Consider the following 26229-nt stretch of genomic DNA (forward strand, 5'->3'; position numbering starts at 1 on the left):
CTTGGTGTAAAAGAGGTTTTATTTACAATTGCCTCAAAACAAAGCCTATAAAATCACAGCAACGTGGCATGCAGAGGTAAGCCAAAAAAATCATTCATACTTGAACCAAATTCGGAGTTTATGAATTTGTATTCAACTGGTCTATGAATCTTCTTTTTTTTTTAACTTGACTGCACACGCCTGACCGTACTGTTTAGAAATCGAAGGCATACTGTATGTTGAAGCAAGCATGAAAGATTGTAACAAAAAGTTTGTGTTGCAAATCGGGTGAAAAATCATGACGACAACGTCAAAAAGGGACAATAAGCTCACAGCTTGCCGTTCCAAAAGAGTCTTGTGTTATTGTGCCCACTGCTCCTGAACGCATCATGCAAACATTTGTAGTTTCCAGTCAATCCTTTGAATCATACCGTTGCAACGCACGCGCGAGCGCTTACAAACAGGACACATTCACTCGGAGGCATACGCACATGGGCTTGGGCCTATCGGAGGCTGTTGCTGTTGGGTTGTGAGCCGGCCAGGCCAGTATGATCGGGGCTGTGGCGGTTCTAGAAGAATATCAACAATATAAGTGAAGACTCGCGAGCTAGGAAGTTTGTGTGAGAAACACAGAGGGGGACGAATATGCATTTTGAAGAGGCACGTTTTAATGCCGTCAAACAGCAACTTAATTTTTGCCCTACTTGTTCCCCTCTGTGTGCATCTGGAATTTGTCTTTTGCTTTGCCTTTTGAGTTCTATTTATTACATTTTTTTTTTTAAACGACAGTTGACACGGCAAAGCCTTAAAAAATATTTGGGGGGTTTAACATGATGATTCAAATCTAAAAAACAAGATGGCCACTCCATTGGTCATCTTGCTTACGTGTGTATGAAAAGTGTGCGTGATTGTGTTCCTTACCTTCTTCTTTTTCTTATCTTTTTTCTTCTTCTTGCGATCTGGATCGTCGTCCCTCTTTTTCTTCTTCTTCTTGGGGTCGGTGTCTGACGGCGTTTCCGCTGCGTCACAAAGGTTCCGGGTGAGAAGGCATTTTTAAAAACGCTGACGTGTGTGCGAGTGTGTCTGCTAGGTGGACGCTCTACCTTGTGGCAACGGGTCCTGCGGTCGATGGTGTTTGTGCTTGTGCTTGCTCTTCTTCTTTGGTGGCTGTATGTGCATGAGTCGGTACTGCTCTGGGAGCTGGGAAAGAGACAAAACACATAAGACGTTCGCTAAAAATACATATATTTTTTTGAGAAGTGTGAGATTTCAATAAACCTAACATGCACGTTTTACTGGATGAGCGGTATAGAAAATGGACAGGCTGTTGTCTCCTTAAAGATTAAAATGGGAACTAGGGAAAACAAACCCTGCCTAATCAGTTAACATTGTACGTGATTCGTTACCGGCCCAGTGTGGAGTCTGAAGCCCGTTAGCAAAGCGCCGGTGAGCGGACTGAAGGAGTTTCCAGACACTGGTGGCTTATCGATGAGGGATCGCAATGAGCTCCCATCTTGGTTCCCGGGACAGTCGATCATACCTGCGACAAATAAGGCAAGAGATGTTAGCATTCGGGATGAGCATCGATTCAAAGCAGATGTGGCCACAATGAGTCCATAATGGTAAACATGTCTGTCTGTCAAGACATCCTGCATTTGAAACTTGGCTCGTGCATGTTTCTTCCCATGACAAGTGTGGATTTTCTATAGTTTGTATAAATTCCTCCAACATTGAAAAACATGCCGACATGTTCATGGCCCACCTGGTAACTCTGGTAGAAAGTTGCTGAGTTTCTCCTTCACCTTCTTGCCACAGAACTTGTTATAGGCGTGTTCCAGGTTATAGTGCGTGATGAGGTTGGTATTCCCGGTTAACTCGTTTCCAACTAAACACAATTGGTCCACATTAAAACGCATGCATTACACACTGCGTGTCAAAATTCGTTTTGCGCATTGGCATGGCGACATAAACATATGTTAAAACAGTGAATACAAAAGATGATACATTTAAGTCTTAAAGATGTAATGGGAAAAGTCGTGCTATATGTGGCACTTGCTGCCAAGAAACGATGATCTGATTGCCTGGCGTTAGCCTCGTTTGCACAAACTACTGTACTTTGGATAACGCGTTTTTATTTATTTTATTTTTTATCGTCGCCTCGCCAAACAGAGCACACTTCAATCAAGCAAAGCTAGTACAATGATGCTGTACCGGGTAGTTCTCGTAGTAAGTAGAAGGGTTCATTCATGGCTCCGGACTTCCGCAGAGGAGGCCCCTCATCCCCGAGCTGGGGTGGCATCTGCCCCGCCACAGAGGCTTGATTTTGCGGGAGAGGCGGCGGAGGTTTCCCAGGTCCGAATCCCAGTGAAGACGAACCGGGTGGTCCCTGAGTTTCATTTTGACCAAATAAAGTTGAGAACATTTCCGTCATACTTGTTAATGTTGTTATAAGTATCTAGACGGAAACGGGTCGCTTACGGGTCTACAGGTTTACAAAATTGTGACGTTTCCCCTTTGAAATATCATCTTTATGACGTTTTAACGTAATGCCCAGAGTAAAGTGGCAGCGTACCGTAATACCTAGTCAGTGTGCGCATGCGGTTGGATATTTGTCGTTCAGTAATTACAAACAACAGAAGCACATGCTTTTGATCCCATCAATTTTATTGAGCTAAACACAACATGAAAACATATATACAGTTAAATCAGTCAATTACTTTGAAGATCATCCATCAAACACCTCTGCAGGACATGAAGATGACAGACTTTCAACTTCGATGGCTGATGCCTGTAAATACAGAAATATAGACATAAAAAATGGTGAACAAAAATATAGATACAAGTCAAATGAGTAGATTTTTTTTTTTTTTAAATATGTATTTTTTTTTATATAAAAATAAAATCTGGAAAGGACTTGCTCGTGTGTGTGTGATGGAGAAGACGCATGGGTATGGAGCCCCGACTAAACTGGCCCTGGGGTTGCATTTTTTTTTTTAAAAACTGGACTATGGATTAGCCCCACCTTTTACAGGTTCTGTTAACGGTCTTGGAAAATCTGTGCAATCATATTAACATATTATATAAAAACGCTCATTGTACCACATAACCCTGTAATTTTTAGACTGTTATTTTGATGTGTGGGTTCAGTACAGAAATTGGTAAAATGGTGGTCGACTCCTTCGCCGTCCAAGCTTCCAACCCGGTGGGGCCCGTCCTATTAGTTGAGAAGGACTGAATTAATTAGAAATGTAACTTTTGGTTATATAATCTTTGCTCAGAAGAAGGTTGGGAATCACTGCAATAAGGCTTGAGCCATGATTCAAACACAGAACCTCAAACCTGTAAATGCTAACCACTTGTCCGCATGCTACTGCTCAATGCATCATGTAAAGTACAAAAACAACCCAAAAACAATTCCCACAGTGTTATAATGTTTAGGACAAATTAAAGATTCATTTGTTGAACTCAAATTTGGCCACTTTTCTTTCTCACCTCCCACTCGGCAGCAGCTGTGGAAATCAAATGTTCAGTTTGTGCGATCCTCTCCCTGCCAGCCTGAACTTTTAGTGCAAGGTCAGCATTCTCAGTTTGGACCTTTTTGAGCTCCCGTCGAAAATAAGCCTTCTGCTTCTGGTAGTAATGTATTATAAAGCTGCTGAAGTCTTGTTCCGGAACCCCAGAGGGGCGCCTAAGAAAACAGATGGATAGACAAGGTGCGAGAGATGGGGAGAATGATTTGCATTTGAACAACATTGTTGGTAAACAGTCAAAAGTTGATGCAATAAGGCAATAAAGTGGGCAACACAAAAATGTTGAAGATAATGATAACGTAGCTGCCTTAAAAGTGACTATAATGACTAATTGCAAAAAAGGTGAAAAAAAAGGAGAAAATGGAAGTTGGAGTCTCTATTTTTGTGTACCAACCATACAGGGTCTGGATTGTTTCTCGCAGCACTTTCCAGTTTGTCCAGCTCATTCAGTTTGGACTCTATTTTCGCTTCTTCATTCAGTATGCTGATATCATCCTTTGCAGGGAAGGAAACACCGGGTTAGCGTGCGTGTACAACAATACACCACAATAAATAAGATGTACCACAATAAATATTGTAAAACACCATGAGGCAGTGTCACCGAGCTCGCCTACATTACCACGAACCCTCGACGAATATCGACATTTGCAAATTCACCTCTGCAATTTTTTCTGTACAACAGTGTTTTTTTGTTTTTTTTACACCAGGTAACAACCACAAAAATATTTAGCTCTCCAAAAACCACCATCATGACCAACATTAAAACACAGTAACATCGTAGGCCTAAGAATGAGAAAATAGGTTTTATTCCCAAAAAGTATTATTATAATAAGCTACTGTAATAACATTAGCACTGTGCTTAAATAATGGAGTGGAAAACTTAATATAAATTGGTCAATTAAAATGTATCACACATAAAAATTGTACTTTAATATTGTTTTTAAACAATCAGTAAAATAATAAAAACAAATGTATGTAAAAGTGCAATACAACTGAACTGTTCTTAATTTTTTTTTTTTAATGTTTGATTGTATTTCCTGTTTGAAATGTTGCACTTTTTTTTTTTCATACCACTAGAGGGGATCACTGCTGTCGTTCGATTTTATTTTATTATACAGCATTTAATGGAGGCATATTTGCAAGTTTTTGCTATTTAGGGCAGGTCTTGGTACCTCGCCCCCATGAAAGTGAGGGTTTGTAATCATAATGTACCTGACATGTACTTACCTTTATAGCTCTCTGTAATTCATCCACAAACTTCTTATGAATGTTTTCCATCATCTGCCGGTTCATCTTGTAGAGCTGATGGAACATGCTGGAAAACCTGTCAGAACTTTTTTTTTTAAGAAGAAAAAAAGACATGTTACAATTGTCAAACAATGACATTTTAAAACCAGATTAATCACATTTTAGAATTTTGATTAATCACGATTAATCACTTAATTTAAAAGTTTTTTTTATCCACTGCACACTCACCCTCCTCCTTTTCTAATCAATTACTTGCATAATTTAAGATGAAAAAAATGACCCCAATAGTTTGATATGAACAATATTCTGAATGTCATACGCAAACATTTAATAAATGCATGTATTTATCTTTTTTTTGCTCAAACCCATCTGTTGTCAAGCTAAACGATCATCTGCGGTCAAAATTAATTGTGTGATTATTAATCTGCGTTGATACATGACTAATGCGATATTTTTGTGATTAACCAATGAGTTAATGCTTTAACTCTGACAGCACTAGTTACTATATCCATGGAGTATCATATTCAACACAGATGCTGATTGTTAAATGTCACTGATTCCAGATACCATGTCGTGACAAAACTATTACAATTCCATGGTTCATATATGGACAATTCCAAACATTTCTGATATAAACAAACGGCGTAGTATATTGTATTGCTTTTGCCTGGGACTATTTTATAGTAGTCAAACGACATTTCATCACATTATTGAAACAAAAATAATCATCACAAATCATTTGATATTTATATTTTAGACGTAAGGTAAAAACAGTTTATGTTTTGCTGAATTTGCTTGATGAAATTTAGTTGGCAAATGAAGCTCAGTGCATCTGATTGATAGTTAGTAAGACATTATTTATCATACGCAAATCCGAATCCAGAACGCTGTATTAATTTAATCCCGATGTTATTCAAACTAAGTAGTCACAGCTCACCTAGCGTAGTCCGTGAACTTTTCAAGGCTTTTCTCAACGACTTTATTGTACAGCTTCAACCTGTTGCCTTGATGTTTGTAATTTTCGGATGCTTTACAAGCTGCTTTTACACCCTGTGATGGACGCTCCCCCGTAGATTCATCAGTACGGTGTTCTGTTGCAGAGTTTTCATTTGACATCTCTTCGGTTGCTGCTTCGTCGAGCTCCATTTTTCTTATTATACTTTTGCGTTACGCGCCCAAACTACGGTATGCCTCAATGCCCAAAACACACTTGACCGCTTTACGTTGCGCATGCGCGGGTAATGTCGGAAGCAATGATGCGTCACTTCCGTCAGTTGACTTTCGACGATCAGCTGGATAGCTCCCTTTGGCCGAAATGGGTTTAATCACCGGAGTCTGCGCTTTCTTATACCACCTGCCCCAGATTTACAAATGGCTGCTGAAACCGTATTACATCACCTCCTCCCTCATGACGATCGCCTTCTTGGTTGTCCGAAAGGCTCCGGGTTTGTGCGAGCACCTGGCGACGCAGCGTGAGGACGGCAACTCGTGCGACTTCGACTGGGTGAGCACCATTGGGCCGGGGTGGGCTCGGCCGGGTCGTGTAACGCAGCTAAATAAATACCGAGCCGTCTTGTTACCTTCCAAGTGCTTCGCATACATTCTGGTTTGTCCCCCTTTTTTAAATAGAGAGAAGTGGAGATTCTCATGTTCCTCAGTGCCATAGTGATGATGAAAAATAGAAGAGCAAGTAAGTGTATTCCTCCTTACACAGACTCAATGCAAATGTTTTGACTGGTATAATAAACAACTCAAAAAACAAAAGTGTTTTTTTTATTTCCTCCATGCATCTAATTCCTCAAGGATATACATTAATAGAACAATTGCATGCTAAACTCCAGACTTCGCTCTAACGCGGGCCAATTGTGTCCTATTTTTTGTAACTGTTTAACTAATATGTAATGTGTGACCATTTCACAGTTGTCACCCCCAAGCAAGCCTTGCCACATGCACATGCAGGAAGTGCTCCACGCCAAACAAACCAACCCATTGTTGTGTAAACATTACCCTTCAAGGTCCTCTTCTGACCTTGTATCAACTGTTTTTTTTTCTCCCCCCCCCCCCCCCCCCCCCCCACCTGCAGTCACCTTGGAGCAGCACATTGGCAACTTGTTCCTGTTCAGCAAAGTGGCCAACGTCATTCTCTTTTTCCGGCTGGACATCCGCCTCGGCATTCTCTACCTCGCGCTGTGTCTCGGTCAGTGATTTTGTCAGAAACATCTCTAATGTTGTCCTTGAACATATATATTTAATTATAAAGTATATGTGAAGTACGACGGCGTAGTAGGGCCATGTATAAATGTATTTACTGTATAATGGGGGGGGGGGGGGTATTCCGAGAAAAACCTCAGAAAACTAAATTTATGAGAAAAAAAGGTGTATATTTGTGACATTACAAAGTGGCAAATTTGCAAGAAAAAAAATTCACAAATTTACAAGAAAACACGTAAACATTTGCGACAAAAAGTGGCAAATTTGCAGGGGGAAATTCACAAATTTACAAGAAATAATCTTCCAAATTTGGGACATTATTAAGTGGTAAATTTACAAGAAAAAAATAAAATTTATGAAAAATTTGCAAGAAAAAAACTCGGAAACTTGCAAGAAATACACGGAGCGTACTCGGATGTTTGTGCCAATACTTTTCAGTCGGGTATTCAAATAAGGAGATAGTAATTGCTTTAGCAGAGATTAACCATATCATAATAAGCATTCACACTCTGAAACGTTGGGTACAAATAGCTGTTGTCAGTCATTCACTTGCATTTACCTAAAGTCTGCTAGCTTCTGATTGGTTAGTGTTAGCCAGCTGATAGTGGGCAAGGAAGTGTTGTCACTGTAGCTGCCGTGTGTAATGAGTAAACAAATCTTCATGTTATATATCGTCTATAGCTACGTCTTAAGTTTCTGATTTTTCCCCTCCCCCGCGAATCTGCAAGTTTATTTCTTCTCAAATTTATGATTTTTTCCCCTCAAATTATTACTCCCTCTAAAAAAAATGGGGTAAAATAGTAATGAAAAATAAATTTCCCCCAATTTAACACAAAAAATGTCAATGTAACTCGCCATCTCTCCTCAGCATTTGTCATGACATGCAAGCCTCCTCTCTACATGGGCCCCGAGTACATCAAGTACTTCAGTGACAAGACCATTGATGTGAGTCGATTTGGATGTATCACAGAAATAGTTATATGTTATGTTATGAGTCACTTATGTTCAATCTGTTGGGATTATTTTTTCCCCTTCCAGGAGGAGCTACGGAAAGACAGCCGTGTCACCTGGATTGTTGAATTCTACGCCAACTGGTCGTCTGACTGCCAATCCTTCGCTCCCGTCTATGCTGACCTTTCGCTCAAGTAAGAGATGACTTTTCACTCACTGCCTCATAATTGGAAAACAAACACTGGGATTAGGCTCACCCGCTGCTTGAATGTGCCAAGTATATGGATTTGAGAGGTTTGCGTGATCTGTATCTGCAGGTACAACTGTGCTGGGCTGAGGTTTGGGAAGGTAGATATTGGACGTTATGGAGAGGTTTCACAAAGGTAGTTTTTGACCAACAGCATTTTTGTTTTGTGATTATAATGGCTAGGTGTCCCAATAATTTTGTTCATGCCCATTGCTTACAGCAAATTCGCCATCCCATTCGTGGGTTTCTCATTGAAATCTCTATCTCTTGACCAGGTACAAAGTGAGCACATCCCCTCTATCCAAGCAGCTTCCTTCACTGGTGTTATTCCAAGGTGGCCAGGAAGTTATGAGGCGTCCAGCAGTGGACAGTAAAGGCAGAGCTATTTCCTGGACTTTCAATGAGGTTTGTCTGCATTGAGATTCACGGTAGTAACGCAAGCTAACAGTTTACCCCGCAAATATATATTTTGCATTGTTTAGGAGAACATCATCAGAGAGTTTGATCTCAATGAGCGCTTCCAGAAGTCCAAGAAGCTGAACAAGAGCCGCGGTTTGAAGGAAGATGAGCAGAAGAACTCCCGGCAAGAGGGGGCGGAGCCTGATGCGGGCACTCCGGAGCAAAACCCGGAGAGCAAGAAAGACAAGTGAAGATTGGGAAGTGTGGTTCACGGCTCTACTGTATGTTTTGTTTTTCTAATGACGACCTGCCTTCCAGTATTTTTTAAGAAAATCCCTAATAATGTAGACTGCTATAGAATTTTTTCGAGTGAAAAAAAGTGGGTTAGTGCACTGGTCTGTTTTTGGAGTGAAGTTGGTAGCCTAATTGTAACCATGCAAAATATTAGGCAATGATCAAGGGAACTTTTATCAATTTATTTAAATAACTTTTGTTTTGAATGTAATGTTTGTTGGCTGCGCAATATCTCACTACTGTGTATGTTTGTGAAACTTGTTTACTAATGTCCCATCATTCAAAAACATTAAAAAAATGCATAGTTCATCACAACTTTATGTTTCATCAATTTGACCTTTTTATTCTGAGAAGATATCTTCAAAAAGTCTTGATAAGGCCATTTTGGAAAATTCTTAATGTGTTACAGATATTTGTGAAACTCGTTCCAATCCCACATGAGCAATATTTATTCTCACAATTAAGTATTGTCAACATACTCACACAGGTTTCAATTGTTCAGCGGGCGTCATCCTCGGCCAGAGCAGGAAGAAAGTAACACAGGTTTGCTAATCTCTTTCTCAGCTATTTGTGCCATAAATGTTGACGCAATTGGGAAGGTGTACAAAAAAAATTCATGTTTGCGCACCAGGGAAACAATCGGCATGAACGAGAATCACATGCATGATGAAGACACAGCCTGGCAGAATTGAAAATGTCAATAGGTAAAAAAAAAAGAAGATATTTTCCCCCATACACGCTATATATATATATATATATATATAATTTTTTTTATTGTAATGCTAATTGGTACAAACATGAACTCACATTATCCATTTTTTTCTCCCCTTATTACTGTTTGTAAATCAATTAATGTTTATTTGGTATCCCCTTTAGTGCAACATTGTACGAGGAAGTGATACACTAGCCTGTTTTCTGTAAAACAGATTCAGTTACTGATTTGGTTATTGTTTTCCAAAGTAAAAGCAGGTGTTCGCAAATGTCAATTTAAAAACAAAAACAAAAAAACAGTCTGCTTTCATGAAAGGCTACATAAATAATTACTGATTTGGGTAACTTCAAAAAACAAAGCCTCCAATCGATTACTCGTTGATTTGAATCTATTAATGAATAATTTTGACAATTCATCTGTTAGTTTTCAAGTCACTTGTACCTCGTAGATAATGTTGAGGGTCTAAAATAAATCAGACCTGCTATACACAATGTCGGGGGGAAAATACCAACATAAAAAAAGAGCAAACATTTGCTTTGCTTCACTATAAATGATCTTAAGAAAAATATATCAAAATTTGCATTGCGAACTATACTGTATATTCTAGCGATGCACCGAAATTGACATTTTTGGCCGGCACCGAATATGAGAAAACCAAGGCTAAAATCTGAAACAGAAAAACAAATCATACCTTAAAATACTGAAAAATCTTCCATTGGATCATATCCTGCACTTAGCTAAATTTGTAGTGCGAGCTCCTTGGTTCCTTCGGTCATGATGTGCGATAACCTAAATGTCACCCACAGGTGGCAGTGTCACCTCAGGCTACCTTGCCAATTGCCATCCATTTTCTAAACAACTTATTCCTCACAAGTGTTGCGGGGGTGCTAGAGCCAATCCCAGCCGGCTTCGGGCAGTCGGCGGGGTACACCCCCTGAACTGGTTACCAGCCAATCGCAGGGCACAGTCTCACATAGGGACAATTCAGAGCGCTTAATTTACCTGCCATGCATGTCTTTGGAACGTATATATATTTTTCAAATATCATGAACAATCAGTGTTACAGGCGTAACGAGTTAGCATTAAGCGAATTCCATAACATAATATGAATGATCCGTAACATTTGACAGCTCTGTAAAAGTACCCTGAACAATCCGCAGTGATGAAAATGCCACTGCTGTGCCTGACCATAATGTTTGATTTAAATATATATTTTTTTATGCACAACATGCTATTGTGACCGTGTTGTTTCTGTAACAAAAATATTTTAGAGCGAAACTCACAACGTATGTTTGGGCCATTTTTGGCGGCTACATTTTCGGTGCATCCCTGGTATATTTCATTCTTTAAAACGTATCCAAGCCTTAAAAACAACCAAAAGCGACTGTTTTGACATGTTTTGCTTTGAACTACAACTTTTCTTTTTGTGTCTGATGAAATAAATAAGCCCATCCCTCGCTCCCCCTAACTGGCTGGTCACCCGTGAAAAGGATCAAAACAGTTCTGCTAGCGTCGGAAACAAGACAGACGATGATCTTAAAGCTACAAAACGGATTTTGCATAACGCCTCAAGCACAAAAACATTACACAGGTACATTCAACGAAGATGCGTTCCACTCCACATTTTTCTGTGGCTTTTCGAAAATAAAGCTCAATTGTTTGCCACGTCCGAGGTCGACTCTTTGGATCACGACGATTTCGGCAAGAGCTCACGAGTGGCTGATGCAGCCGTCAATTATAAACAGGCAACACATTTGTAATTAAAAATAAACAATTATACACATTGTACATTTGCCACCCTCATCGATAAGTCATCTTCACCACCTGACGACAGGACCCATTAATAATCTGTAAGATCTTACACATTTATATAAAAGCATATTTAAAAACGAGGACTTATAAAACTAAAATGATACTGTGTTTTATAGGTTGGACGCTCTCAATGCTTTTCACTCGACAGGATGTGTGGTCCATAAACAAGAAAGTCCTCATTGGTCAACACTCATAAATCCTCCTTAAATCCAATAGGCCAACCTCAAGTCTCAAAAAATACTGTCCTAATTTAACCACGTCAAACCGTATCCGTGCAGGTTCTGTCCTCGATGAAACAGCCTCCAAACGCTCCGTGCCTGTGGAAACAAGAGCCATGTTGCAGTCGTCGTTCGGATCGAAAAGGCCAGCCGGTGCCGAGCAGGCAGGTGCGCACGCAGCGGCGCTTTTGGCTCTGCAGTCGTGAATAAAATCCAGCTCACAGAAGAGACAAGTGGAAGTTGTCCAGTGGCTTTTCTTTTCTCCTCCTCAATGGAATAGGCCGCCTGTCACTCAAACCGATATCTCGTAAGTGGTCCCTCCGACACCCGTCACCTTCTTCACTCCGCCCCCTTGTTTAGATGTTGTGTGATTGGCCAAGATTGTGCGAGAGGACGACCTGATGGAAGAGCCATCGGGAGGAGGGAGAAAGACAAATGAAGGTGAGAGGTGCTATTTTGGAAATAACATCCAGCAGAAAATAACACTAAGGCTGCGTTCGGAATCATTCACTTATTCCCAAATCACTATATAGGGATCTGTATATAGACGACAATATGGTTCCCGACACTTGAATGAAAATTTATTTTAGAGCACTCCTGAAGCGGTAGTGGACCTTTCTGTAAATAATTTTGAACAAATAATTACAATTACAATAACATTCTATTGTTGTGTATTTAAAAAAAACACAAATAAAGCACTATAAATGTGCATTATATCGTGGCTGCCCTCATCAGCCAATTGAATCATGGGATAATATTTGAACTGCACTACAAAATGGCAGACTTCATTTGCACAGCACTATCATGCTGTAGTTTCAAAATGTGATACACAAGGAATGACGAAATTACAGCAAATGTTCTAACTATGCATTGTTACTCAGGATGGGCAAGTACCGGTACAAGGCATCGTATCGGGCGATACCATGGTATTGGTACAGCCAAAATGTGAAATTACAATAGAAAATTGCCATTCATTTCATAATTTTTTTAGGAAAATGCTATATTGGTGCTATACTGGGATATATATATCCAAGTCTTTCTTTATTTATTTGTTTGTTTGGGGGTGGGGGGATTTTTATGTATCAGTACTAGTGGTATTGGTACTTAGTAGGGACGTAACGATAACGGCATTATTATGATATCGCAATATTAAAACTGCCACAATATCGGCGGCGTCATGTCACGATATTAAAAGCAGCACATCTGTTTGAAAAAAACAAACAAAAAACGGTTGATTTCCATTTGTGCAGTTACAGCACCCTCTGGTGGCTATTTATTTTTTGTGCCGTTTAATTTTCACAAGGCATGTTTTGGCCCTTCTATCTTTAAAATGAATGCTAATGGTCAGATGAAGGGGGACGTAATATGTTTGTGAACCAAGTCAATATGTGGAGGAACGAGATGTGTGCATGCATTAGCAAGTAAATGCCTCAATATTAAGTGTTATTAGAGATTGTAAGTCGTTTATATGCATTGCTGTTATGTACAGACGCACAATATTGTGTTTTTTTTGTATGTGCTCATTTTTTTCTTTTTTACAATATTGTGACCTTTTTGTATATCGCAAACCTCCCCACAGTTTTGTGATAATTATCTTATCGTGACCTTCATATCGTGATATTGTATCGTGATGTTTGGATATCGTTACATCTCTGGTACTTAGCATTGGTATCAATGACTGCTCAAGAGTTGTGTACTCGTACTAGCATTGTTTTTATTTTATTTTATTTTAAAAAGTATTTTCAAATACATTGAAGTCACTATATACGGGATAACCAATACTCACTATTCATTCGAACAGCACTACAAAATGGCCGACTTGATTTATATAGCACTTTATAGAGCAGTATTTCAAAATGTGATTCACAAAGAATGACAGATTAAATGTTCAAACTATGCATTGTTATAGTGGCTTCATCTTTTTCTTTTCTTTTTTATACAATACAGTAGAGCTGAAGGAGGAACATAAAGATAGCAATCAGTGACTGCTAATGGGAGGCTACACAATACAACTTGCTGTGTTCTGCATTGTTTGGAAAAAAAAAAGGTTAACTGATGTTTAGATCATTCAAAATTTCGGGATAAAAAACATCTGTGTGATCTCTTCATTTTGCAAATACACTATTCTATTTTAAAACATGGATAATAACACGGCTAACAAAGCAAATTTATTTTTATGGGTAAATTTAGCTATTGCGGCTTTTAATCAGGTGCACTTTGTAGTTTGGAAATAAACATAGCAGCAGATTGCTGTTTTTTTCTTTTATTTTTTAATTAACATGCTACATAAAGACCTGTATTTTAATGTTGGTGCATGCAGAACCAAGTATTTTTTTTTAGGTTGAACTTGGTGTAACAAGCGTGAGAACCCGATATAGTGGATAGGGAGTGATTCCAAACACAGCTTACTATTAATATAAGGTTTCTCTCCTATTAAACTTCAAAGACCTACAGGCTTTAAATGGGACGACAAAAGAAAAAGGCTACTGGGTGAAAACGAGCGCATGCCGGCATGCTCCTTACACTAATTATCTGTCTGGAAACTAGAGGAGGAAAAGGAAGACTCACACAGATCAGGGAGGAAGAGGATGGCTGACACAAAGTAGGGAGGAAGAAGAGGAAGATTAGGAAGAAAGGGAAAAGGAAGAGGAGCAGGCTAAGCGTGGCGATGACGACGTAGCGTTACTCACTGTGGAGCCTGATGCCCTCCTCCAACTCCTCCCCCTCCCAGTGCCACCGCAGCCCGAAACTTGTGCTGTGGCCCCGCCTCTCCAGTGTACGACTGGGACTTGCCCAGGGAGAGGCCGCGAGGCGGCGGGGAGACAGGAGGCTCTGGCGAGCGAGCCCCCGGGGAGGACGACGACGACACAGAGTTACGGGGAACTCTGGAGGAGGAGGTGGAGGAGGAGTCGTGGTTATGCTGTAGCAGGTGCAGCATCTCGGGAGGCCCGGAGAGAGGGGGCGGGCTGACGGCACGCAGGTAGGCTCTGTGGGGGGAGGAGAAAGTGGCGGAGCCCTGGAGCAGATGGCCCTCCCTCTGCTGGCTGAGCTGAGCTGAGAGGAAGGGCGACGTGTAGCCCTGCAGCGGCGAACCGGGGGACACCGCTTCAGGCTGGCCTCTGATCGTGGCGAGGAACGGAGCGCGAGGCTTCTGCGGCGACAACTCGTGGGCGGCGGACTCAAACTCGGGGCTATCGGATGGCGTGAGCAGGCTGTCGTAGGACAGGCTGCCGTTGCGGGGGGTCTGGTTCGCCAGACTTTTGTAGCTGGTGTCTGTAGTACCTTCTGACTGGAGGGTGGCCAGAGGATTGTGTGCCATGTGCGCCGAGCGCAAGCTGGAGGAGTGGGAGCCGCCAATGGACAGAACCAGAGAGGATGGGTACGAAGTGTGGGAGCGCCCGGTCAGGGAGTAACCCGACATGCCCCCCGACACCCCGCCGACAGTCCTGCCTAAGCCTCCGGGGCCCTCGCCCCTCTCCCCTCCCCCCCTGAACGGCCCCGCGCCACCCACCACCACCGTGGCCCCGTCCAGGCTGCTCGGTTCCGAACGGTAACTGGGATGGCGGCTGGAGTGAAGAATAGAGGGAGACGGAGAGTCGAGACTCTCCCCGCGGATCACCTGAGGAGAGCAGAGAGGAGGAGAGACAGATATACGGACAGCGGGGGGAGGTGTACACAGGAGAGAGGGGGGGGGGGGGGTGATGAGGATGATGAGTGAAGAGAGGATGAAGAAAGACCAAGAAGTCCCCATGTTACCACAGGAAAATTTGCAGAGGCAGTACAGAAACACAGTTCGTCCGACAGATTCCAACAGGAATAAAAGAGTGATGGTGGACGAAGGGGGGGAGGGCGTGGGAGGGGGGGATGCTTTAATCTGTGCTCTACTCCATCATCACACTACAGCATTGGAAACATTGACTGGTTTGAACAGGCACTGACGCTGCACGTCAAAGACAGAAATGGAAATACACAGAACGTCGACTTCACATTCCAGTCATTGCACTTTAAGGGGGGGGGGGGGGTAAGATCCACTCCAACACACAGACTGGCAAAGGGGAAACACACATGACACTTGCTGAGGACTTACTGATCAACCGATGGCCACTGAATGATCAATTTCAAGTACAAAACAAAACAAAAAAAAGAGGGGCTTGGCGTTAACCACAAAGGATATCAGAAAGGCGGGAGCAAAAGTTTCCAAAGCATTTGGGAATACATCATAAGTAGAAGGTAAATGCAGGGGGAGCTCGGCTTTCCTAATGAGAGTATTTTCTATCCGATTTAACTTCTTAAGTTAAATCGCAGGCTTAGATTGGTATTAAAAACGTTCCACTACCCTTATAATACAGTATCAGCATGTATGAAAAGACTACCTTGCCGGCATGTGTGTGGGCACTGTGGTTCCTTCCTGGGCTGTTGTATGCAGGTCGATACTTGAACATGGACTGCGCGGGCACACCTTCTGTCAACAAGCTGCTTTCTACAATTCAGATAAGTGGTGAGCATGCGATTAGGAATGAAAACAATCTCAACTTTGAGACGACGTGCGTGCGTGCGTGCGTGCGTGCGTGCGTGCGTGCGTGCGTGCGTGCCTTACCCTCAGCGTCACCGCGAGGCAGCCCGGGGTAACGAAGCTCAGGCTTCGGGGGAGGCGGAGGTTCCGTGTCTGCCGACTGGCTCTCCATTTGATCCAAACTACTCTTTGACTGAAATGACAAGCACAAAGACAAATCACCATGTTGTTATATGTGACTCTTTCCAGAGTTCATAAAACAGTTGAACCACTATTGGTGCGTGATAGGGACAGAGCCCTGCTGAAAATAGTCATCATCATTATTATTATTATTTTATTACTCATTTCTTGTGTTTTATTTTTTTCAGAACCCCAGTTTTGTCACATCTGCACCATACAGTGACAATAAAGGTTTTCTATTAATGTTCAATCTTTATGTACAGCTGTAGTTAGTTGTTTTTAAGGTATTCTAAAAATAAAAGTTGAGTATTTAAAAAAAATAAAAATAAATCTGATATGGATTGATGACTTCAGCAGTTCTAAAGCTAATACGTCATTCACAGTAACTTTCATTCTCGTACACAGCCAATGAACTTTAATAAGTCTGACTCTGCCAAACAAAAGTTAACTTATGCTAAACGTGGAAATGCGCATGCACGGAGACAATTCTCTTTGCTTTATGCTTAGTTTGACAGTAATCTTCCACTGGGAATGGCAATAACCGGCTTGAAGCAGCCCACTTGGCTACTTTTTTTGAAGAATTGAAGAACTGCGTCTTTTTGAAGTTTGTCATCTAAGCACTTGTATATTAAATTATTCCTCACAAGCCAAATAAATAAATACATTTTTAAAAAGAAAAAAAAATTGGCCCAGCGACTGCTTGTATCTTGAAAAATTCTCAAGTCCAGTCACTTGTAAGTCAAGGTAATGTTACTACTGCATAGATAGGGTGTTCACAGATCTTACTCTTGTGCTGTGTCGATCATTCTGGATGCCATTGTCCAGGACCTTGGCTTCGAGCTGTGCCTCCGTGAGAGACGGCCTGAGGAAGGGGGGCTGTATTTCGACAGTCTGAGGCTTCCGGGAACGACCCGTATATCTAAATAAAAGACACGTCAACGCAATTTGTAACTCATTATTTATTCAAATTTCGACTCGATAGAAAAACGAGAGAAGAAATGAGTCGAAGAGGCTTTTTTGAAAGATGAGCGAACACTGACCTGGGTGCCAGTGAGCTGCAAAGTACATGCGAAATATTCCTCTTGCAGCCGTTGGTGAAGGGGTTAACGCCTCCACGAAACTTTCCTGTCACCTAAAGAGTGCGGAAGACAGAAGGAGGAAAAATACATCATTATGTATGTGTTTTATCTGCTATAGTGAAGTAATGAAGCTTCATGAAGCATATTTTTAGACTTTCGGCAGTGGAAATGTAGTTAATTTTCATGGCACTTTATCTTTATGTTCAAACCAAGAACACTGCAGCTAGAAGAGTTTAAAAAAAAAAAAAAAAAAAAAGCGAAGTGCTTCATGAAGCTTCATTTTCGCATCACTAATCTGCAGTATACATTTTTTTTATTTTTTTAAAATAACACACACACAAAGAAATGGTCTACTTGCACATACCTGCTCATTTGTAGTGCGACCTCTAGCCACAAGCACAATATGGAACCCAGTTAGGCCAGCAACTGGGACAAAAAACAGACCAGCAACACACATCACAGCCATACTGGTGGAACAGAAGCTAAGGAAACATACCAAAGCCACAAAGGCAAATATGAGAAGAAGAAAAAAACAATCAGGAAAGAGTGCCGTCATTTGCATCTTGGGCACAGAGTGAAAGGATACGTCACTGCAGCATGTGGCGTGTCGAGTTCCTGGCGGTGGTGCAGCACATAAACGAGGCCAAAGCCAAAAATGTCCACGATGTGGGTGGTGAGTGACAGCAGGAAGAGGAAGAAGTAGCGATAGTTCCGCCGACCAATGCAGTTATTCACCCATGGACAGTGGTGGTCAAAATCCTGACGAGAGCACACAGGAGAATTGAGTAGGACCAGGAATCAACGACAAGTCAAACTTATACACTTGAATATGAATAAATGAACTATTAACTCATTAGCTGCCATTGACGGCTATAAACGTAAAAAAAATAATCATTTGAACTATTTCTATTAGTTTAACATTTTTTTCCACTTTTGTTGAAAATCTAGATTTTTTTATTGTACATTTAGTTTTGTACATACAATTTGTGATTAATCGCGAGTTAACTAGTGAAGTCATGTGATTAATTACGATTAAAAACTTTAATCGCCTGACGCCCCGAATTTTCTTTCATATTTTTTTATTTTTTTATTTATTCACTGCCGTTGACGGCTATAAACGTCAAAAATTCATTTGAACCATTTCTATTAGTTAAAAAAAAAAAATCCACTTCTGTTAACAAGAGTATGAAAACCTAGAATTGTTTTATTGTACATTTAGAACATATAGAATTTGTGATTAATTGTGAGTTAACTAGTGAAGTCATGTAATTAATTACAATTAAAAACATTTAATCGCCGCTTGCCCCTAATTTTTAATAATCTTTTTTTATTTTATGAATTTATGGCAGTGAATTAGTCAATATTAGAGTATTAAAACAATCAGAGTTTTGTCTCGGATTACTTAGGTTGTTCCCAACATCTGATTAAAAGTTCATGTCAATAGCACCTATATGGATATATATTACCTGAGAGAAAAGGTGACATATTAAATACTTTCAACTTTTTTTTATCCTATATCACTGATCACAGGTGGGACTGGACCGCATCCCCACAATAACAGGGTTTAATGTACAGTGTAGCGCAAACTCTTTTAGCCTTTTTTTTTTTAATACACACCTAATTAGGTGGGGAATTTAGTCCAAGCTAGTCAAATGCGTTGTGTACAGTACACATACCTCCACACAGTTGTCGCAGACCGAGCAATGTGAGCAGCGCGGGGGTCGGTAGAAGCGACAGGTGGAGCACCACTTCATGCGCACCTGGATGCCTTTGATCTCCACCGTCTTGTAGAGCGGAGCACGGAAATCATCCTCTTTGTCCTCATCCTCCTCCGCTATCATATATAAAATAAAAACATTTGAGATCATTGTGTATATACACCCAAAGGAAAACTGCTTAAAGCATACAGAAATGGATTTTTCACAACATCATGTATACATCTGAGCCAGAAACAACTACACAAGTAGCCCAATTATATTCTAGTTGAGCTTAAGCATTTATGTAGTATGACCGTGTTTTGTTTGTAGACAGTAAAGCACATTTGTTTGTATCCACCTGTGACCCTCGTTAATGCGGACGTCAACTGTGTAAACATTTCTTGACAATAATATGTTATATGTGACTTCACTAGTCTAAACATGACATTCTGATTAATATTTTTGGAATATGAGTGATGAAGCAAAATCCAGCCGTTTTTATCCATCTCAGGGGGGCGGCCATTTTGCCACTTGCTGTCGACTGAAGATGACATCAATGTTGCTCAGGGCTCAGGTAACAACCAATCAGACCTCACCTGTTTTCTGAAGCTGCGCTGTGATTGGTTGTTACCTGACACCTGAGCAACCTTGATGTCATCTTCAGCAGACAGCAAATGGTAAAATGGCCGCCTTCTGTTATTGATAAAAACTGCTGGATTTTGTTGCTTAACTCATATTCACAACACAATATTAACCAGAATACTGTATTTAGACTAGTGGGGCTGCATAGAACATATTATTGTTGACTTCTTCTTGAACTTAGCTGAAAAATTCTAACTTGCATTTACCTCGAGGGAAGACTCCCGGATCCATGAATGTAGCCATACAGAAGTTGGCCAGCGTGAAGAGGAAGATCACGGCTATATAAATGGGAATGACGGGGGAGAAATACTCGTACAACCACGGACAACTATGAGGAATAAGAGTGAGAAAATACTTCGTCACAACACAACAAAACAACATTTCCCTGAAATTATCAGTCATTCTTTTATCACTGTACAGGCCATTAATTAAGAATATAAAAGGCATTATAAAAATCAATTATCAGCAGAGACAACTAACCAGGAGGAAATCCACACAAGCAAAGGGGGAACATGCAAACGCCACACAGGAGGGGCCTGGGTTTGAATCTCGACTCACGGACGACGACGTGCTAACCAGTAGCCCACAGTATTATGTAAATGGTTCTTCCAAATATGATTAGAAAAAAAATTCCAAAACCAGTTTTTGCTTTCTTGCTGCACCTAGCTCCATTATGAGTCGGCAGCATAAGAAGTTAAACAGCGCCGTCGACATTTCGTGGGCCCAAATATGAAAAACTACGTGTCACACACGCACACACACATATTCCGTTTTAAAGCACATTCCTATGCAGTGAATATGATATTTTATATTACACAGAGCATCGTTTGATTTACGCCGACGAGAGACTCACGTGAAGCAGAAGAAGAGCGTGGTGGATCCGACCAGGAAGGTGGTGGCTGCAGACACCGGGACATATCGGCTGGGTCGAAAAGGGCGGGGAGGAGCAGAAACCTGGCCACCCACTCCTCCCCCAACACCCCCAGTGCTGAAGCCCGGCATCAGAGATGGAGCAACGGGAGGAAGACCAAGACGGGAGAGGTAGCTATCTACTGTCGAGCTGCGTCAAAGGCTGTTCTACCAGTTAATAGGACAAATATGGTGTACCCTATGTTTGAGAGAGGCCATGGGTTGACCCAAAGCAAAGCAGCATATGAATGGACTCAAATATATACTCTTTGAAATCATATAGCAATATACAGCTCCACTTGCATGTTTATAGTATGTAAATATAAAATTGTCTATGCAGAATTATAATTTAAGCATAAAAAAGCAGGAGCAACGCGATACAAAAATATGTATAGGAAACTCAATTTTTGTATGGCTTCACTGGTGCTGTGTTTGGTGCAAGAAGGTAATTAAGTCTCAACTGTAACGCCCCTGCTCGTGCATACAAAAGCGCGCTCTTAAGACGCCTGCAAATGATTTGAAAATTGTTGTGCTTGAGCTCTGATTATCTGGCTTGGGAAGAAAATCAAAAGCAAATCTCAAAAGTAAGGGAGCATCAAATGAAAGATTAAGCGGATGAAGGACCAGCAGGCGGAGAGCAGACGCACATGGAGGAAAACAGGCAATGGGTGTGATTGTCCCGAGGGGGCTTATTTAGGCACTGGGTGGGTGCAAGAAGCTGAGGATGGCTGATGGCTGCAAGCGGGACGATTCCACGCTCTCCAATTGTCACCAGCGATATACAAATGCAGTAAAGTCCAAAGTGAACTCCAAAAGGTGTCTTTGGAAGGTTGGTAAAATGGTGCAGCCGCTTCTCGAACCTTATCAAATTCGAGCCAAGTCCATGCCGGATCCTTTGAGAGCACTGCCGTCAGTTTGTGTGTCAATGTGGCAACAGGAGGGGAAACGAAAGAAAAAATGAAATCAACTCATTCCAAAAAGCAGCCCTGCGCACGTTACTGCGGTGTCACTGCACTTGTCCAGGCCTGGATGTAGAAACCTCTCCCACCTCCACATTCTCTGCACATAGACCTCCTCTCCCATTGTGCAGCTTTGAAACGCAGCCATTTGCAACATGGCCGTTACATAGTCGAAAGCATGTTAGTCCTTATATAGCTTGTCCCCGTGATGTTATTCCTCCACACCTTGTGATGGCAGATTGAAGGAAGCCCCTGTGGGGGGGAGAAAAAACACGTCACTGTGAATATGAATGGGTATCTGTCTCGATGTGCTGCCCTTATTTATATTGCGCAGTAACATGATGTTGGTCAAACAAAAGAGGCCTTTAAAAAGGGGTGCGATTTTACTAGAAAGTAGCTAATACAGTACTGTACAATTTCCTGGAAAAATAGATCTCTAAAGTCAAAGAAAATTTCAGAGGTCACAGCATAACCGTTTCATGATGAAGATTGTGATACGTCAGCTGACTGAGCAGCTAAAGCAGTGACTAACTGGCGGGCCTGGATCCAAAAGTGGTAGAAGAAAGAAGGTATGCTCACAGGGTTTTTCCTACAAAATTGGGAGGTGGCCACCTCCAGCCTGAGCGACTGATATCGCTCAACACTGCGCTCGGCTCCAGCTGCGTTGTTTGAGCTCAGCAGCAACGCGTTTAACTGCAGTTGCAGCATTGCGCCATTATGGAGGCGCTATATCAACAACAGTGCAGCGAAAAGACCCGAAGCAACAACCAAAGAAGAAACAGCTTCTTTTTCTTTTTTCTTTTTATGAAGCTACTGAAGGTAGAATATTCCATTTCGATTTGCTACTGCCACCCGCTGACGAAAAATGAAACTACACATACACAACACGCACATTAAATCACATCCGCAGACAGGGCGCGGGAAATTCTAACCCAAATCCAGTCTGAAAACTATTGGCCAGAGGCTTGCAGGAGTAAGGTGTTAATCTACTAATTAGAAGGCATTTCAGTCATAAATGGTCAAATAAAAAGCTTATTGTAAAGTTATTTTGGGGGAAAAAAGTTCCATATTGCAGCTTTAACTTTATTGTGCCAAAGAACAAACAGATGACAAAGCAACCGTTGCACACGCCCATTTCCTGGTTGCGAGGCTTCAATGCCAAAGTCATAAACACACAGTACTGTATATACAATAAACATAATAGTGTTTGGAAAAAAAAAGGCTTAGTGTTCCATTAATATAACATTCTTCCATGCTTTAAAGTGTGAAACCTAACCCTAAGTAAGACATTTTGATGATTATTTCATATAACATCGCAATATATTGCCAAATCGATTTTTTTTTTTAAAACATCTCTAAAATTTACTGTAATATTTCTATATTTTAGGTTAGTGACAGACTATGATGTGTTTTGTCTTAATGTCAAATCCTAGGTTGGATTGCTTTATACTATACATAATTAACCCAGACTGTTAAAACTAGTGTTGCTCCGATCGGCCACGGATCGTGATTGGCTGATTACGGCCGATCACAAAAAATCAAAAACAAAAAAAACATCACCTACTGCTTATACTTTGCAGCCTGCAGTCAACTATAGACTAGTCACTAGCCTGTGCGCAGTACAGCGATGCCTCCCTCTTTTACGCCGCACATTTCAGACCAATAGAAATCTGATTCATCAATTGAGAAAGTAATTGACAGATTAATTGAGTAGTAAATAAATAATCGTTAGCGAGTAGCTCTAAAATTGAAAATTGTAAACGCCAATTCACGTAATCAGTATCGGAATCGGCCGATCTTACTCACTGATCATCGGAATCAGCAGCATAAAATCCTTAGAACACCTCTACAGTAATTAAAACGGTTTTGGTTGGTTTGGTCTGCATACTTTATTTCCCGAAAAAGACAAACTATGATTCCTAAAAGAACAGATCAGTGCCAAGATGTTCCTTTTTGTTTGTGCAGTTCCTGTATGTTCATCTTCAGTTCCTGAATAAGATGCTCTGAAAGGCACTTTGAACTTCGAAGACAACTGATTCCAAGATACGTTTGTATTTTTACGATTACAATCTTTTTCTCCTGTGCCGTGACTCATCATTTAAATAACCCTTAACTTAGCTGGTTTATCCGCAGACTTCCCATGCATATTTTAGTTAACATTTTAACTAACAAGCAATATTTATGCAAAACGGGTAGGTACAACACGGCCGGAACTCATACAGGCAGATGTTGCTGCTTCCATTTGCATTTGTGCTATTTTTTGTAACAATGTAATTACAGTTGCGCCCCGTAATGTAAGGCTAACCCACAAAAAGCAAAAATTTGCGTATAATTGACGCCATTTGTTTTTAAGTTATATACCATGATTTTACCAACCCGACCCGCTTGGTAATATATTTTCCTCCGTGTGGCCCTTGAGCTAATATGAGTTTGACACCCCTGTTCTATGGGTAGTTTTGTTTTGAAATTAAAACAATTGGGTGTTCTACTGCTTTCATAGCAAAATTTAGCAGCAGACAACTTTCTTGACAATTAATTTACAATACAAATTCCATCCACAATTGATAATTCCGACCTTATGTCACAAATCCAAACGGTGGTCTGATGCATTCAAGGACAAGGGGAAGGTGGGAAGTCGGCTTTTCCGACTTCAAACCAGGAAGAGTACATGAACTCAGAAATCCGAGTTGCAAAGTGCGGGGGCGAAACGGACCGCGACATTACAAACCGAGTTATAATAACCATATTTATATCTCTATCTCAGGCAAAAGCAACACAATACGCCGGTTGTTTTCACCGTATAAGGTGTGGAAATATCAGAAATATCCGGATGTTCTGAATTGTCAACAGTCATTATGTATTATATTACGTATTCATTCACTTTGGGACACCTAACAGAAGCAGAACTTTGACAAGCGCCTTACAGGAAGACTTTTTTTCTCAAAGACGTTCAGAAACCTTGCCACATTAGGAAACGATTAAAACATTAACACACAATGAAAAATACGTTTTAATTTTATTTACCATAATTTATTGTTCAGATGTATTAATAATTAGGATCCTTTTGGTTACCTTCTAAATTAGATTTATAGTGGCACGCTGGTTTCCATCCACAATCCATTTCTTACATTGCTTGTAAATTGTAACGTCATAAATAAACAATTTACAAGCACCACATCATTACTTTCTCTGAAAACACGAATAACAACTAGTCTTCCCAACGTTTTTGCAGACATTCAGTATAAGAACTATTAAGAAAATTCGGCTGCTCAACGAACAGCAAGGAAGAGGAGCTGCCAACAAGCAGTGTGCAGCGATGCCGTATGACCGTCACAATTGCTGCAAACGCACACTAGGACGCAAGACTCCGTTTTGGTGACATGTATTTAAAATGATGTATTCATCATTTATTAAGTATTGTGTTTAAATGCCGTCTCATTTGCAATGTCATCGTCTGTGTGGGCATAGCAAGCGTCCCCCCATCGCAAGATGAAAAACTAGTTCATGCAGTGTGAAAACCAGTGAAAACGGATCTGGAGGAACAAGCGTAATCTGATCGTTTGGACACGCCCCTCCTCCGAACAACCGAGTCGGGACAAACGCTAAACTGTCGTACTGACAGACAGTGTCACAGTGTCTGTTGTTAATCATCTCATCTGCCACACACCAAATCCCCCCCAACCCCGCACTATAATGGATGTTAATCCTAAAATCTCCGCGTCGCCCGTCATGTTACCGCAACAATTCACAGCTGAAGCTAACGGTCACGTCACCAGGCGTCCAGCCGAGCAAAACTCAATCGGTTTAATGCTTAACGACGCCCAAATAACCCTCTGATGTTTTCAGTCTGATATTAATATACACCATATGATAGATCATAGCGCCATGTTTCAATGATCTTTCCTAATAGAGAGCTGGCGTTGAACAGGCCAGGACAGTCCTCGACATCATCATTAAGCAACGCAATCAACCACATCAAATTAATGCAACAACCGACGACGCTACGTGTGATCCCAAATGACAAAAATAACGCGTTTTTCACGCAGTGTCTGCTCAATGATTTGTTGCGCTTACCTTGCCTCGAAAGTTTTTGCGACAGCAAACGCTAATGGGGTTAGCCGACGAGCAATGAAACCTTCACACTCTCGACTACGCCTCTTTCGCTGCCACCGTTCATCAAATATTTAACAGCATCTACGGCGATTATTGAACAATGTAAGACACACATACCTAAACAGCCAAATAGTGAGTGATTTTGCTCGTGGATGAGAGCAGTTTCGGTCCAACCTCTGTTAGCCGATAGCAGACCGCATAGCTCGCCTAGGCCGACAACGGAATCCCGGAAAAGGAGCATTGTATGGTCGTCCTCCCAGGTGGGGCGAGCAGCCAATCAGAAGCCAGGGGGTGTGGTCATAGGAAACGGTTTAGAAACATATTTATGCACTTTTCCATTTTACTCGAATACCTGTATGCTAAATTGTAGTAATTCGAATAGTAAAAGATGGTAATTTAAAAAATATATATTTGTATATTTTAATGTTTATTACTTCAATATAATAACAATACGGTACAATTATAAATTGACATAAAACATAGACACGGTTAAGTTAGAGTCAATACCCGAAAAGGTACACGAAGTTTGTACAGCT

The 26229-nt window shown here is 41.0% G+C and overlaps 4 protein-coding genes across 7 annotated transcripts; 1 reads left to right on the top strand and 3 right to left on the bottom strand.

The window, feature by feature from the left end:
• Position 1: 1 nt before the first annotated feature.
• On the bottom strand, positions 2–2510 carry med19a (mediator complex subunit 19a). The gene is made up of 6 exons (XM_086084094.1): positions 2191–2510; positions 1742–1864; positions 1386–1519; positions 1083–1179; positions 901–998; positions 2–548 (listed from the first exon to the last, which is right to left on the bottom strand). Exons 1-6 carry the CDS (start codon positions 2408–2410, stop codon positions 483–485), a joined length of 738 nt encoding a protein of 245 aa, XP_085940220.1. The 5' UTR covers positions 2411–2510; the 3' UTR covers positions 2–482.
• A 112-nt stretch (positions 2511–2622) lies between these two features.
• Positions 2623–5953, bottom strand: pmf1 (polyamine modulated factor 1). The gene is made up of 5 exons (XM_086085222.1): positions 5695–5953; positions 4737–4842; positions 3904–4004; positions 3472–3667; positions 2623–2767 (listed from the first exon to the last, which is right to left on the bottom strand). The coding sequence occupies exons 1-5, from the start codon at positions 5901–5903 to the stop codon at positions 2705–2707; spliced, it is 675 nt and encodes a 224-aa protein (XP_085941348.1). The 5' UTR covers positions 5904–5953; the 3' UTR covers positions 2623–2704.
• Positions 5954–6012: 59 nt separating this feature from the next.
• Positions 6013–9174, top strand: tmx2a (thioredoxin-related transmembrane protein 2a). Its single transcript, XM_086084093.1, has 8 exons — positions 6013–6261; positions 6387–6447; positions 6841–6954; positions 7837–7913; positions 8007–8113; positions 8237–8302; positions 8442–8571; positions 8649–9174. Exons 1-8 carry the CDS (start codon positions 6073–6075, stop codon positions 8814–8816), a joined length of 912 nt encoding a protein of 303 aa, XP_085940219.1. The 5' UTR covers positions 6013–6072; the 3' UTR covers positions 8817–9174.
• A 1-nt stretch (position 9175) lies between these two features.
• zdhhc5b (zDHHC palmitoyltransferase 5b) lies at positions 9176–25918 on the bottom strand. 4 transcript variants are annotated; one of them, XR_015095896.1, is made up of 13 exons: positions 25811–25918; positions 20566–21832; positions 19919–20040; positions 19050–19207; positions 17960–18132; positions 17738–17840; positions 17335–17426; positions 17081–17213; positions 16199–16307; positions 15975–16081; positions 14292–15220; positions 11824–11999; positions 9176–11700 (listed from the first exon to the last, which is right to left on the bottom strand). XR_015095896.1 is itself a non-coding variant. In XM_086084092.1 (13 exons), the coding sequence occupies exons 2-12, from the start codon at positions 20712–20714 to the stop codon at positions 14175–14177; spliced, it is 2094 nt and encodes a 697-aa protein (XP_085940218.1). In that variant the 5' UTR covers positions 20715–21832; positions 25811–25918; the 3' UTR covers positions 9176–11999; positions 14170–14174. The 4 variants fall into 4 exon arrangements, 3 of the variants coding, with proteins under 3 accessions (XP_085940218.1, XP_085940216.1, XP_085940217.1); XM_086084092.1 differs by adding an exon at positions 14170–14193 and having other exon boundaries at positions 9176–11999; XM_086084090.1 differs by having other exon boundaries at positions 9176–11999.
• Positions 25919–26229: the final 311 nt, after the last annotated feature.

This window comes from Leptonotus elevatus, chromosome 9 (assembly GCF_054856555.1).
Source record: "Leptonotus elevatus isolate MCC_2025b chromosome 9, RoL_Lele_1.0, whole genome shotgun sequence".
NCBI lineage: Eukaryota > Metazoa > Chordata > Actinopteri > Syngnathiformes > Syngnathidae > Leptonotus > Leptonotus elevatus.

Bases quoted from the DNA above. Each gene is read 5' to 3' on its own strand.
- zdhhc5b (XM_086084090.1), bottom strand. From the start codon at position 20,714: ATGCCGGGCTTCAGCACTGGGGGTGTTGGGGGAGGAGTGGGTGGCCAG. The intron at 17,214-17,334 runs GTCAGTGTTCGC...TCTTTTATTTAG, and splicing joins TGCAGCTCACTGGCACCCAG to ATATACGGGTCGTTCCCGGA. The intron at 16,308-17,080 runs GTAAGATCTGTG...TTGTCATTTCAG, and splicing joins ATGATCGACACAGCACAAGA to TCAAAGAGTAGTTTGGATCA.
- med19a (XM_086084094.1), bottom strand. From the start codon at position 2,410: ATGACGGAAATGTTCTCAACTTTATTTGGTCAAAATGAAACTCAGGGA. The intron at 1,520-1,741 runs GTGGGCCATGAA...TATTTGTCGCAG, and splicing joins CTTTCTACCAGAGTTACCAG to GTATGATCGACTGTCCCGGG. The intron at 549-900 runs GTAAGGAACACA...ATATTCTTCTAG, and splicing joins AAGATAAGAAAAAGAAGAAG to AACCGCCACAGCCCCGATCA.
- tmx2a (XM_086084093.1), top strand. From the start codon at position 6,073: ATGGGTTTAATCACCGGAGTCTGCGCTTTCTTATACCACCTGCCCCAG. The intron at 6,955-7,836 runs GTCAGTGATTTT...ATCTCTCCTCAG, and splicing joins CTACCTCGCGCTGTGTCTCG to CATTTGTCATGACATGCAAG. The intron at 8,303-8,441 runs GTAGTTTTTGAC...TCTCTTGACCAG, and splicing joins TATGGAGAGGTTTCACAAAG to GTACAAAGTGAGCACATCCC.
- pmf1 (XM_086085222.1), bottom strand. From the start codon at position 5,903: ATGGAGCTCGACGAAGCAGCAACCGAAGAGATGTCAAATGAAAACTCT. The intron at 4,005-4,736 runs GTAAGTACATGT...TTCCCTGCAAAG, and splicing joins AATTACAGAGAGCTATAAAG to GATGATATCAGCATACTGAA. The intron at 2,768-3,471 runs GTGAGAAAGAAA...CTGTATTTACAG, and splicing joins CAGCTGCTGCCGAGTGGGAG to GCATCAGCCATCGAAGTTGA.